This window comes from Panthera tigris, chromosome D4, assembly GCF_018350195.1.
Source record: "Panthera tigris isolate Pti1 chromosome D4, P.tigris_Pti1_mat1.1, whole genome shotgun sequence".
Lineage (NCBI taxonomy): Eukaryota > Metazoa > Chordata > Mammalia > Carnivora > Felidae > Panthera > Panthera tigris.
In genome coordinates, this window is record NC_056672.1 from 79045250 (window position 1) to 79059153 (window position 13904).

The 13904-nt window shown below is 52.2% G+C and overlaps 1 protein-coding gene across 1 annotated transcript in view; it reads right to left on the minus strand.

Moving 5' to 3' along the window:
• The window catches only part of CDK5RAP2 (CDK5 regulatory subunit associated protein 2), a 169608-nt gene that overhangs the window by 42054 nt on the left and 113650 nt on the right, over nucleotides 1-13904 (minus strand). The window contains exons 24-27 of the mRNA XM_042965100.1: nucleotides 11573-11804; nucleotides 7647-7769; nucleotides 2904-3474; nucleotides 847-1079 (exon numbers count right to left, since the gene is read on the minus strand). Of these exons, the coding sequence (XP_042821034.1) occupies nucleotides 847-1079; nucleotides 2904-3474; nucleotides 7647-7769; nucleotides 11573-11804 (1159 nt within the window). The remainder of the gene's footprint in view (nucleotides 1-846; nucleotides 1080-2903; nucleotides 3475-7646; nucleotides 7770-11572; nucleotides 11805-13904) is intronic.

Consider the following 13904-nt stretch of genomic DNA (forward strand, 5'->3'; position numbering starts at 1 on the left):
ACACAGACATTCTGATTCTCACTTTCAGCAGGGCGTTCGGCATACAACACGAGGTACTCGACACCTCACTATAAAATGGGCTCCGCGCGAGGGGACAGGGCCCAACAGTGGGCTACTGTAGGTGTTCTGAGCATGCTTCAGCTGGGCTGGGCTAAGCGATGGTGTTGGGAGGTTGGGGTGTTATATGCGTTCTTGGCTTATGATACTTTTAACTCGTGATGAGTCTGCCGGGATGCGACCCCATCACAAATCGAGGAAGATCTGAATACACGCAGAGAGAGAAAACGACAGAGCGAATACGGCAAAACTGATGAAGCTGGGTAAAGAGTATAAGAGAATTCTTGTTCTAGTCTCAAAAGAATTGCAAATGATTATTTTTTTACTTAAATGCAACAGCCCCTATTTAAGTGCCTAGCACATAGTGACTGTTTAGCAGAGGCTTTCTTTCATCCTTGCTCTAAACCACCTCTGACCCTTGAATAGATTTTTTTTTTAACTGATAAATGTTTGGGGTTTTTTTGTTTGCTTGTTTTGTCTGTTGTTGCCAACATTTAAAACTCAAGAGTTCTTACCCTCCTCCCCCTCGAAAAAAAAAAAAATCCCGATTCCCATCTTCTCTTGAAAATCTGGAGCAGCCATGTGGCGGGCACTGGAGGGGTGTCCCTCCCCAGCCGGACCCCGGGTCTGGAGCAGTGAGGACCACCAGCCACTAGAAGCAGTCACCGGAAGGGACAGCAGCCAGTGTGGCTCCGCTGTCCCCTCATCAGAGCAGAGCTAAGTACTGCCAAGAAGTCTTAGACCGATAAATGCCATGTCTTAAGACTCGCAAGCCCCTGCCCTACTTACCGTCGAGGAACAGCTTTTCCAGTTTCTCGAGTAGCTCGGCACACTGATTCAGCTGCTCCTGGAAGCCCTCGGCCACGTAGCGATCCACGTCACTGGCCTGTAGCAACTCCTCAAATGCCTTAATCACGGTGTTCATATGTCGACGGTAAATGACACAGATGCCATGGCTGTCCTTAATCTGCTGTCTTTGAAGGGAGAGCTCCCTGGCTTGGGACTGAACTAATGAATCGTATCTGATAAAAGAGGGGGGAGAAAACGCTTGTACCATTTCAGAATTGCATTTTTGTGACCTTAACACTAATTGGAAAAATGACAGAGCACAATTTTTTAAAGCCTGCAGCTGTACAAGTATATATACTTCTAGAAAAATTGGAAGTGTGTAAGGTCACTCCTTCGATTTCAAAACAACCCACAAACGCTGGAACAAAGGTTCTCCTGCGCTATTTTCAACCTTATAAAGCCCCCAATTACAGTACAGACTGGCAAGAACTCGGGAGAACATTTAGTTTCCATAAACTCCTCAAAAATATTATTCTGAATTATAGAAACAAGTGCTCCAAGGGTCAGAGGACCCGCCACAAATTCCCATGAAGAAGAAAAAAGAAACTGTTGACACAGGAAAACAAAATCGGGACTCTCTCCTCTCCAAAGGTCAGGGGGTAATCATAATCCTAACTACCATTTATGGAGGGTCTATGATCTGCCGGTCACTGCATTAGGTGTTTTTTATAAGTTAACCGTTCCTCCCAATCTTTCAACAAATGTATGAACCTCCTTGTCTACAGTGAGGAAACGGACTCTGAGATCGCGAAGTTAAATGGGGAAGGTTTCGGACTCAAACAGCCCGCCTTCAAAGCCCATGCTGCATCGCACGATACGACCTCTCCTGACGCCGGATCTGTCTTCCCCCGTGTGAGCCCACCAGTACTCCGAGGCACGGAGAAAAACCCAAGTTAAGCAAAACGTGGCTCATATACAGTGTGGCCACAGTAACTCAGCCCCAGTGTGGCTCGGCAAAGATGCTGACCCTTCAGTTCAACGTGTCCCCCTTTTCCTGAAATGAGGGCAGTACGTGGGGCTGCTGACCGCCTTTGGTGGTGAGCGTGCACGTACAGACCATGTGACGTCAGCCTTGAAGGTGGGGCAGGCCTCGCGGGTGAGGAAGAACACGGGGCGGGGGGCGGGGGGTGCTCAGGCAGGACACTGCGGGCTCGCGCACTGGCAACAGCTCTGAGCAACACCACCCATCTCCTTGGGCCATCTGCTCGGTCAGGAAGGCCTCTTCGAGGCTCCACTTCCTCATCCATATTTAGGAACACCACCTTTCCGGGCGATGCTGAGGATTAAATAAGAAAAGTGCCTACCCGGGCATCTGACACTACTGTCTTTCAATAAAATGCAAGCTTCCTCCCAGCCTGCTGTTTGCGAAGGCTCGAAAAACTTCGCTCTGGCTCCTGACAATTTAGAATAATGTGTCTGTCTCAAATTAGTGACGAATGAAGGTCAACTTTGCAACTGATCGCTTTTTTGTCACATCTCATAAAGCAAAACTGTACCTATCTATGCCCGTAAAACATGACGTAAGAATTCTTCTCTTTCAACACAGGCTTATTTCTCTAAGATGACCTTAAAGGGTAAAGATACGGGAAATATTTATATCCTTCCTACCCCAGCTAGGACATCAGTTTCAACCCCGCTGTAAAAGCCAATAACGGGGTCCAGGAGGAAACACTGCCGTTCAGCAAATGTACCAGGATTCCCCGAGTGGCTGGCATAATACCTTCACCCTGTTCCCAGCCTGAGGAGGGCAAAATCTGTTCTGCCAATTCCGGAAGACACAACACAAGAACTGTACGGCCACCGCTCCCTGTGGCCTCGCGTTCACCTCTCCATCGGGCCCACCTGCCCTAAACCCACCATCGAGCCTTGCCCGGCACACAACCCACAACCACAACCCACCGAGCAGCATCCCCCCCCCTCGCTCACAGGCTCCGACCTAGAGGCCACGTGGGGGAACTGCAGGTTGCCACCGTGGAAGAAGCAGAGGTGGGATGTACCTGGAGGGGGAGAGATCTCTGAACCTATTCTGCAGGTTACGGATTTCACTGAAAAGTTCCACGTTCAAGTTCTGCTCCTTCTGCAGCTGACACTCCTGATCCACCAGCTGCCGTCTGAGGCCCTCCAGCAGCCCACCGTCGGTCACCTCTGGAGCCAGCTGATGAAGGATCTTCATGTGTTTCACATACCGAACCTGCTGCAAACTTGAAAAGGTCATTTCTTCTTCGTCGGCACTACCCTTGGGCTTGTTCAAGGCATCCTGGGCCGCTTCTCCTGTCCCACACAAAACTGTGATAATGGCCTCACTGCACTGGGAGTGCTTTTGAAGCTGAAATAAGAAATTCCGGTAGCCCTCGAGCTCAGTTTCCAAGTCACAGATTTTCTGTTTTAAGTTTTCTGCATCACCCGAGGTGTCAACGTTCTCCGACCGGTGGGTCCCAATCACGCTGACTTTAGTGGGAAGCTGACTCAAGTAAGTAGCTACTGAGGTCGGGCCCGGAAAATCTTCAGAAGGATTCTCATTGCACGTTGGCAAGACGGCAAGGCCATCGGGCTGGTAAATTTCAGAGTCTGCAAATCAGACATGCGTATATCAGTACCTCCTTTGCCGAAAGCCACCCCCCCGGCCCTGTGCGGCCACAGCCTAACAAGCCTCTCTGACCCTAGTCCTTCCTCTTACCCTCTTCCTCAGAGTAACTAGTCTGAAAAGTGAGCTTGGCCATGATAACCACCAACACCCACCGAAAATCCATCGATAACCCCACTATCCTGAGGATCAAACCCAAACGCCCTCTTACAGCATCTGAGACCCTCCACGATCTAGTTCTGGGCAGGCTTCCCAGGAATATCCCCTCACACCACCTATGGAGATGCCCTACTAAATTAGCTAGAATTCCCTGCACACACCAGGCTATTTTGTGCCCCCATGCTTTTGCACGTGCTGTTCCCTCTGCCTGGAATATGCCTGGTCCTCTACACCTACTCAACAAACTCCTACTCACCCTCCAACATCCAGATCTAATTCTCCTTCTGCAAGCCCATCTTCAAACTGTGCACAACAGTGCCTCCTTTCTGTGCTTCCACGGCCCCTTATGCGTCTTGCCCGGGACAAACATTCCACGTGCAGGATGCTGCCAGAGGAACTACATCGGCTTGCTTATTTATCTACCTAGCAATTGTTTATTTGGATTCCTCTCTCCCTCCTTCCCAGGAGGGGCTGGCCTTTCACCTTCACGTTCCCAGTGCCTGGTACAGTCCTTAGCCCAGACCAGAACTCAGTGCAGGCCTGAGAGATATCGGGGAGTGCATGAAGTACCACTAAGAGCAGCAATTCTAAAACCCATCCCTGATGGGAGCCTTCTTTTCATTTCCACGTCTAACAGTTTCCAGGAGGTGCCACAATGTCCCCCGCAGTGAGCCGTTTCACTGATGCACGACCCTGCCGGGAAATATTTCCTGACAGCTAGTTTAAATCCCCAGATGTGCGGCCAAACTTGTCTAAGCACTGGGGCGGTGCTGGAGAAAGAATGCGGAGCTCTGAAACCAAAGAGCAGGGGGCTCACACCCAGCTTTGCCACCTGCTGACTCCATCGCCTTAGGCAAGTAATCTAACGTCCCAGAGCCTCAGTTTCCCCAAAAAGATGCCTAGGGTGCCTGTTATGAGGCTTCAAGCTCAGGCCCAAGTCCAGAGCTCCTGTCCTTAATCACATACCACACTACCCCATGTCTGGGGAAGCCTCAGCTTGACAGAAGGGTTGCTGAATACTTAGGAGGCAGCAGAATACAGGAGAAAAACCCATCTTCAAAATCCAACAGATCTGGTTTCCCACTCTGGCTGTGCCACTTACTAGCTGCGGGACCTTAGGCAAGTTCCTTAACCTCTCTGAGCCTCAGTCGCTTCACGCGCTGCATGGAAAGAACATCGCTTACTGTGAAGGGTTGTGTTTGCTGTGTTCTTAGGATCACACGGCACAACAGCTCTGCAAAAAGCATCTGGCTCGCAGTGGTAAAGGAGCCCAGCTAATGCTGACAGTCTTTGCTTCCCTGAAACTGTCTGAAGATGGAAGAGATGCTGATGGCAGGAGGCGGGAGGCCCGTGAGCCGGGGCTGAGGACCAGGGGAAGCGCTGCCTAAGCAGCCGTGCGGGTTGGACGGCAGGGCCTGGGGGAGCCCTCAGAAGGAAAAGCGCACCAGAACCCTCGGCAGACTGTATATTCCAATTTCTGGGTTCCGCAACTGTTCCTCGTGGCTGTAAGCCCCTTCTTATCTCTCTGTTCACGATGCAAATACCATAAAATAACTCTTTTTATTTTAGAAAGCAGCTGCTCCATGACCTAAAGGAAGCATTCCCCGCACAGCATTTCTACTGCACAAAATGTGTGACTGTCGCCAGTCCCCGCGCTCTCTCACGTGCAGGCATGTCCTTCTGCAATCCAGGGCCTGGCCCGGGGCCTGGGGCAGACAAGGGACTCAACTCAGTAAGTAACCGCCGGCTGAATGAGTGTAAGAGACAGAGACAGAGCGAGACATCTCGGCAGGCCTTTTCCCCAGCAGATCACCTTCCAAGTCAAGGAAGTATCTCTGCCATAACAACCTCATGACAGCGGAATCTCATGGCAAGAAGCAATGTTCACTCAGGGGAATAATGATCAGTTTTGATGATTTTCATTAAGTAATCATGAGGCAGAGACAAACGTAAGACCCACACAAATGTCCTGCCGTGGTGAAGACCGCGGCCGGCTCTGACGTTTAGGGGCACGTGCATCTCAGGATGGTGGGGACGGTGTGCCCGCTCACACAACACTTACCCTCCACTGGAGGCTTTGACCCTACGGCGCGACCAGTCTCACACTCACACGCTCAGCATTCGTAACTTCGACTCTGGAAGCGCCCCCAATCCACAGCACCTGGTGTTCAGCAGCAGCGAGGAGGCGGTGGCCCAGTGCCAAGGCCGGTATCCAGCACGTCTCGCGGCCCAGCGTGGGCTCTGCAGCGTGGCTTTGCCACTCGCGGCCCAGCAGCCCTCGATGAAGGGCCAAAGGCAGATATTTCATCAGAAATCACTGCACGGCGGGTGTGGGACAGGGAGGATCACAAGCTGTAGTATGTGGTGTGAGCCTGAAGGCTCTAGAAAATTCTAGAAGCACATTCAGAAAGGCCTCGGGACACATAACTATGCCAGGACCTGGCCTACCGCCGAGCGCCAAGCACCTCGCCTGCGATATCCGTTTAGTCTTCGCGACGGTCCAGCGAGGCGTCACCAGTATCCCCATTTTACAGAAGAGGAACTCGAGGTTTAGTTAGAGAGGTAAGAACCTGCCCCAGGGTCAGGGCGAGTAAGCAGCACAGCCCCTCCTTCAAAGCCTGGCCACCTGCCTCCAGCTCTGAATGCCGCCTCCTGATGTGTCTACCCCTCCCACGCCTGGAGTCTCCCGTAGCAGGGGTGCACGAGCGGGGAGGGGCAATCCTCAACCCTCAGTGTGAAGGCCAATAACATCTGTGGAATCAGACCAAAACCTGGGAGGCCAACAGGAGTGTCTAAATAACTGAGGGATTCAGGAAGGCCTTCCCTGGAAAATGACACCTAAGCCGAGACCTAAAAGACAGGGGCCTCGGCTAGGCCTCAACTGAAGGGGGGAAATTCAGGCAGGGGCAACAGCACGTGCAAAGTTCTAGAAGCACATTCAGAAAAAGGAAAGAAGGTCACCAATGATGGGGATTTGGGAGGGAAAAGGAAAGTGCCAGTTCGACACGAAGCCTTTAGTAACCAACTGGCTGTGACCAAGAACTCAAGAGATGTCTCCAGGACCACTTATTTGTGTTAGAGGAAATACTGCAGCTCTGGAACTTTCTACAATTCAGCTAAGAGTACTTTACTGCCTGATAGAGTGGCGTTCTCCTCAAAGCCCACAACCTTCAGAAGCATGTGACCAGGTATTCAGTGCACTGACTGGAGGCCTCGGGGAAGCGGACATCGTAACTCAGTACTTCCCCAGAGACGGTGTTCTCATAGCCGCCCCATGACAAATTTAGGATTCCTGAAGATAATTATTTCTTATGGAGTGAATTAGGTCCAGATGAAAGGTGACTCCTTTTTTTAACAAAGGCAGAGGGGAATGGATGTAAGGTAAAAAGAAAAAATGTAAGCATTTATTCATTCTGGATGAATGGGAACATGAATATTCTTTTATCACCCTTTGTGATTCTCTGTATGCTTAGAATACTTTATACTGCCAAGAAGAAATAGATGTGACTTGCCTGGGACCTCACTCATGTCTCTGTACCTTTCCCACCGGCCTGCCTGACAAACCCCACAAACCAGGAGTCAGCTCGGGCTCACCTCTTACCCCCGTCCTGGGCAGCCGGAGGCCGGTGGGGCACACCTAACCTAACCCAGCCAGCACCACACAGAGACCTGCCTGCCTGCTGGGCTGTGAGGTCCCTGAGAGCACGTACCATGCCCGCCAGGACCCAGTCCACGGCCTGGGAGGAAAGCGTGGCAGACGGACTGGTAAGCTCGGACACACAGTCTACCAGACCTCCGCTCGTCTATCCGCTTACCAGCTGGGTGACCTGGATCAATTCTTTCTAAAAACCTCAGCTTCCTCACGTGTGAAGTGGGAATAATGATGATGTCCTAAGAAGCCTGTTGCAGGGCTTAGTGACAATTTTTTCTATACAAGACCCCAAGGAGTGCCTGGCACACGGAAGCTGTTCGACACACACAGAGGCTGAATTCCGACCGGTCTCGTGGCTGGTGTGCTGATAACTGTCCCCTTCCTTGTCTCTCCAGACACAGGCCATGGTTCTAATTCCTTTCTGCTCTCCTGGGCTGTCCTGGTAGGCTGCTCCCACAAGGGGCTGGGCTACAGGCGTTCGTGAAGAGAAGGAAAAATAAATAAAACCGTAGACTTGAAACTTAGCCAAGCAACTGAGAAGAACACAAAGATACAACGGGGAAAATAAAAACACTGGGGAGGCAAAATGCAATTTATAAGATAAAATTAATCTATCGAGCTGCCATAACAGGACATAAAAAGCATAAATATACTGCAGCTTGTCTGAAATGGTTTAAGTCTAGGCTCTCAGAAAACTACGAGTGAGAAAATGAATTCTATAGACTCATGCCCACTTTTCCCCTGGAAGAGAGAGGCCTCGGGGGTCTCCCGGGAAACCGCGAGAGCAGCACCTGGTTGAGGCGCCCTGGTGTCTCAGCAAGAAACAAAAACATTGGTAAGTGCATACGGCAAGCTCCGGGCAAAGTGCCAGGGCCTCTGTTGGGCTGAGTCACCTTTGCCGTGCAAATCTTTCCTCCCTGAAGTGCCCCCAGCTTCTGCCCCACACTGATGTGTTTAATTATCTGCCCCCTTCCCACTGGACAGGGAGTTCTCAGAAGGCACTGAGACTATCTCATTCCTCTGTCTCTCTGTCTCTGTCTGTCTCCTACACCCAGTGCACGAGGCTGGCACACAGCAGGTGCTCAGGGAATGCATGAATGATGTCTGGATGGATGGATGGATGTCTGGATGGATGGATGGATGGATGTCTGGATGGATGGATGGATGGAAGGAAGGAAACCAAGTGGGAAAGGAGGGGGGAAGGAAAGAGCAGTATGCCAAAGCCCCAATTATCTTGAAACCTCCACTAAGGTGAACCCGAGAACCTAAACATAAATGGAAAACACCATACACTACAGATCATCAGAAAATCCATACGCGAGGTATCAGACACGAGGCTTTATGAAGCAGTAAAGGGCACAGGCTTCGAAATCAGGCAGGCTGGTGCAAATCTACCGCCGGAAGTTAGTGGCAGTATGACTGTAGCCAAGTCACTTCATCTCTGAAACTGTGGCCTCAACGACAGACAAACGGGGATAATGACTATTCCTGCCTCGAGGACTGTGAAGAAGAATCAATTAGTCTTGCATTTAAAGTGGGCAGTGAGGCCGAATAAACAACAGGCGCTTCTCTCATCACTGACACAGGAAGCCCAAGACTCCCGGTCACGGCCCAGCCCTGAACCACCCTGGCCATCCCCTAACCGGATGCAGTCTCCCACCCCAGAAAGCAAACTCCTCGATGGCAAAATCCCGAATAACCTCAATCTCCTCCCTGAACATGCACCTTGCCCCTTGCTCCAAGGACCTGGACGGCGCCCCGACACTGCCTCTCCCGCAGCGCCCCCAGGACTGGACGTTTCCTTCCCACATACCCCTGTTATCACAGAGACCTGGAAGAGCCTAGGTGCCTTCACTCTTCGCGGACCCTTCCAGATCATGATCTCTTCCCTGAACACTCCAGCTCTGCGGCTCACGCTGCCAGGCCGTAGCCATGACTACCCACCTTGCCGCAGTCCCCACCGTCCCGATCCACCGAATCCCTTGAGACTCCCTGACAACGCGGCTCCTAACTGCCCTGCCTGTCCACACCGCCTTACGGTAAAAATCCCTCACAGCCGTCTCTTCTTGCCGTCTCGGTTCCTCTCCTCCACTGCCTCTCTGGGACCTGTGGCAGGCAGGCCCGGCCACGCCAGGGACGCAGCTCCCTTCAGGGTCACCAGTGAGGGCTTCCTGTTCCTTAATCCCGAGGCCACTCCGCCATCTTTGCCTTACTTATTGACAATGTTTGGCACAGTGAGCCTGCTCTTCACTCTGCTTCTGGATGGCACCCTTTCGTGGCTCCCTCCCTGCCTCTCTGGCTGCTCCTTCTCCGTCCGGGCTCCACCCACTACAGTCCAGTCTCAGTCCCAGGGTCTGCTCAGCAGCCCTCCAAGCCTCAGAGCTCCAAAGACCAGCAACAGGTTGGCATTTGCTAAGTTCAAAGGCCCAGACCAGATCCAGCCCCTCGACTCCAGACTCCTGCATCTCCCGAGTGCCAACCTGGCATCTCCACGGGGATGGTCAACAGGCATCTCAAGTCAGACAAAACCGGACACCCAGTGCCCGCCTCCGCCTGCCTCTCCTGCGGCCTTCCCCACCTCAGTGCAAGACAACTCCATCATTTGATGGCTCACGTTACAAGTGATCCTTTAAAGCACAGGTCGGCCCGCTTCTCTCAAAGGGCCAAATACAGAATATTTTAGCCTCTGTGAGCCACACGGCCTCCATCACAACCACTCAACTCTGCTATCGAGCGCAAAAGCAGTCACAGACAGGATGCGGAGGAATGTTCCTGTGTTCCGGTAAAACTTAAAGGCAGGCAGCGAGCATGGATGGCCCAGAGGCCGCAGTTTGCCAGCCCGGCTATAAAGCTGCAGTCTGGTCATGTGACTCTGCCGCTCCAAACCCTCTGCCGCTCCAAACCCTCCAGCAGTTTCCCGTCTTAACTGGGCAAAAGACAAAGCCCTAGAACGACCTCCTAGCGCCTCCCTGACCCCTTTCCCTCTTCCTCTTTCTCACTCCACTCCAGCCACATAATTGGCCTTCTTACTCAACCAACTGCCCAAATTCAAAGCAACGTCAGGGCCTGCGCCCTTGCTCCTTCTCCCAAAAACGCACTTTCCAAGCTGACTGACGATTCCACTCATTTCCTCCCGTTTTCCACTCAAATGTCCCCTCATCAGGGAGGCTCATTCCATGTGTGGTAGCAAACTCTACCCCATTCCACGTTACCCATGCCCTTGACCCTGCTTTCTCTCTCTCCCCACAGCACCTTCCATCTCACATACAGCTTGTCCACTTATCGGCTTATTGTCTTCCTCCCCACAACAGGAAGGGAAGCTGTCCACACACTTAGGTCACCTGTTTTGTTCACGATCTCCCCAGGGCCCACAACGGTGCCGGGCACACAGGAGGATGTAACCACTGCTTTTTGAATAGATAAATCAAAGACTGCTTGGTATTGGGTGTTGCTATCATTTGCTTGCAGCAGAAGTTCAAAATCAGGAGTGCACGTGGGCTTTTGCGGACTCACGAACCCTCTGAAAACGAGGTACGACACTACCTGTGTGCTCACCTACACTGCTCTCTGGTAACGGCTGGCAGCTTTCTTCAGACTCTCGAAGGGGTGGTGGCCCCAAACCACTGTCACTGTTCCGGCCGAGGGGACGCTATCTCACACGCTCCCTCCGAGTCTATGCAGTCTAACCTGGACACATCTTAACCCAGGGGCCCTCCATTTTGGGGGCTCCCACGAGTGCAGAAACCGCAGATTCAAAGTGGGCGGGGAGGCAGGTCACTTCCAGAGGAAGACGTAAGGCCAACAGGGCTGGGAATTAGCCCTCAGGAACCCAAAGTGATGTAGCCTGGACATTCTAGAAAACCCCACCACGAGGACTCTCGCTTACACACGTGACTTACCCATATGCCTGAGGCTTCCACAGACAAAGCCAGAAAAAAAAAAAAAAAAAAACACAAAAACCCAGATTGAAATCATCCCACAGCCGGGGTACCCGCAGACCACCCCAAGTGAAGGCAGCGGTGACCTCACAAGACCCGCGAGCGCTTACAAGTCCCCTTCACGCGGACTCCAGAATAAATGAAAACAATAGATTCATTTCCCTTATTGTGTTCCTTTGATTGTGTGTTTGTCAAGAGTCAAGATTAATCACTGTAATTCATAAAATTTATACTCAAGCTTACCGCAGTTCTGCACAACAAGGCTGACATTTCGAGCAGCTCTATCGGGTCGTTTGTCTCGCGCACGGAGAACACATTTCTCCCGGTGCTTACCTTTCAGGAGCGTTTTGTCTGGCGCTGGCCTCCCCTCCGTCATCGCTTCAGCCAGAATTAACTTTTGCCGAAGTTGCCTGTTGCGGACTTTAAGCTCCTTCAGCTCCCCCTGCAGCTCCAGGACCTGGCCCTGCAGCTGGGTCACCAGCTCCTGGGTGGCGGGGAGCCGGTACACATTTCCCAATGACCGGGACGCTTTTATCAGGATGGGCAAGCGGGACTTCTTGGCATCCTGAGGAGACACACGAAAAGGACAATGAATATACGTCCTCTGGTCACGCAGGCAACACGTTCTCAGGCCGACCTCGTACGACAGGATTCAAGTTGGCCGTCCACACTTCCGGTTCCTACAATGGCATCTAAGTTTATCTCCCGGTCTGCAGAATTCGTGTCTTGGCAGGTTCTTCGTCTGACTGGCCGCCACCAAGCTTTTCCTCGTCGACACCTGCTTGGCCCTGGCCCACCGTCTCCGGACACGGCAGATGCTCAATACACGGCAGTCCTGTCCTCAACACGATCTTCTGAGGAGCACCTTCTTGCTCCTTCTCTATTTCCTCCCCCCGCCCCGCCCCTCGGTCTAAGCCAACCTGCCTCCCGCCCCTGCGAAGCCACCAGAACCACCTCCCACCGAAGTTCTCCCTGGCTACCGCCCGGGCGGGCTCAGATCTCCCCACCCGCCTGGCTCGGGCACCTTCATTTCCACTGGCCAGCCCAGCCCTCAGCCCCTCGCTCGCGCCACCCCAGACCCTGCCCCAAAGCCACGCCGCCTCAACACTCTCGGGTGAATCACGCTACCATCCCCTCACCGTGCGTCCCAAACCCGCGAGTCCTTATCAGACTGCCCTTTACGCTCATCACCCACGCGCCCCACTCGCCGGGCTCCACGGATCCCTGCCCCCGAGTGGTCTCTGAGGCCTTTCGGCCCTCCTCGCCCCCCACCAGCCCCAAGACGCTGCTGGTGCTCACCTAGCCACGGCAACCCCCTCCTGAGCGCCCTCCCCCATCCAGCCCTGGCCTTTCGAGTCCACTCTCCCCACTGCGGCAGGCAAGGCAAACCTACCATTCCTGGCCTCTGCTTAAAACTGTTGTAATGCTTCCCTGCTCCCTTATGACAAAGGTCAAAATCCTCACCACAGCCTCCACGCAGAGTCACTGCCCCTCTCCTGCTTCCCTACGCCCACACACTCACCTTCTATCAGTTCCTCAGTGTCTGTGTTCTTTCCAGCCCAGGGCCTTGGCCAACACCGCCTCCTGTGTCTACAACACTCTTTCTTGCCGCCCCCCACCCCTCGCGTAATCCCAATACAACGTTAGGACTCAGAGCGCCCTCGGGAGAATGGGCCTTGACTTCCAAGACCAGGTCAGGTCTCTCTGTTAAGGACGCACACCGCCCCCTACACTGGGCGGTACACTGCCTGTGCAATTACCCGTCTGTCTTCTGCCCTGGCCTACAAGCTCCAGCGCTCAGGAACTCCGCATTTCTTGGTCATGCTCTATCCACAGCCTTCACCACAAGAACACGGTAGGTACTCAACTATTCGTGGAAGTAACATACAAAAAATAATTTAAGAGGCCAAATGGGGGTGCCTTTTGAGTGTGGAGAATTTTAAATATATTCAAAAGCTGGGGAAAGGGACCAAATCTAGAATATACGGACTACTCTTACAATTCAATGACAAAAAACACAAATAACTCAATTAAAAGATGGGCAAAGGATCTGGCAGACATTTCTCAAAAGGAGATGGAGTTATGGCCAAAAACACATGAAAAGATGTTCAATATCATTAATCATCGGGGAAATGTAAATCAAATCACCGTGAAATACTGCCACTCCCAACCCATCAGGACAGCTTATAATCAAAATAATAACAAGTGTTGGCAAGGACGTGGAAACACTGGAACTATCATGTTTCTGGTGAAAACGTAAACTAGGAGCAGCCGCTTTAGAAAACAGTTTGGTGGCTTCTCAAAAGGTTAAACAGAGGGCCGCCAGATGGCCCAGGTGGTTAAGCGTCCAACTTCAGCTCAGGTCATGATCTCACGGTTTGTGGGTTCGAGCCCCACGTCGGGCTCTGTGCTGACAGCTCGGAGCCCGGAGCCTGCTTCGGATTCCGTGTCTCCCTCTCTCTCTGCCCCTCCCCTAGGCTCACTCTGTCTCTCTCTCAAAAATAAATAAGTATTTTTTTAAAAATTCAAAAAGAAAAAAAAAAAAGGTTAAACATAGAGTTACTACCTGACCCAGCAATTCCACTCCTAGGTATTCACCCAGGAGAAATGAAAACACACGTCCACACAAAAACCTGTAGTACATGAACGTTCGCAGTGACGTTAT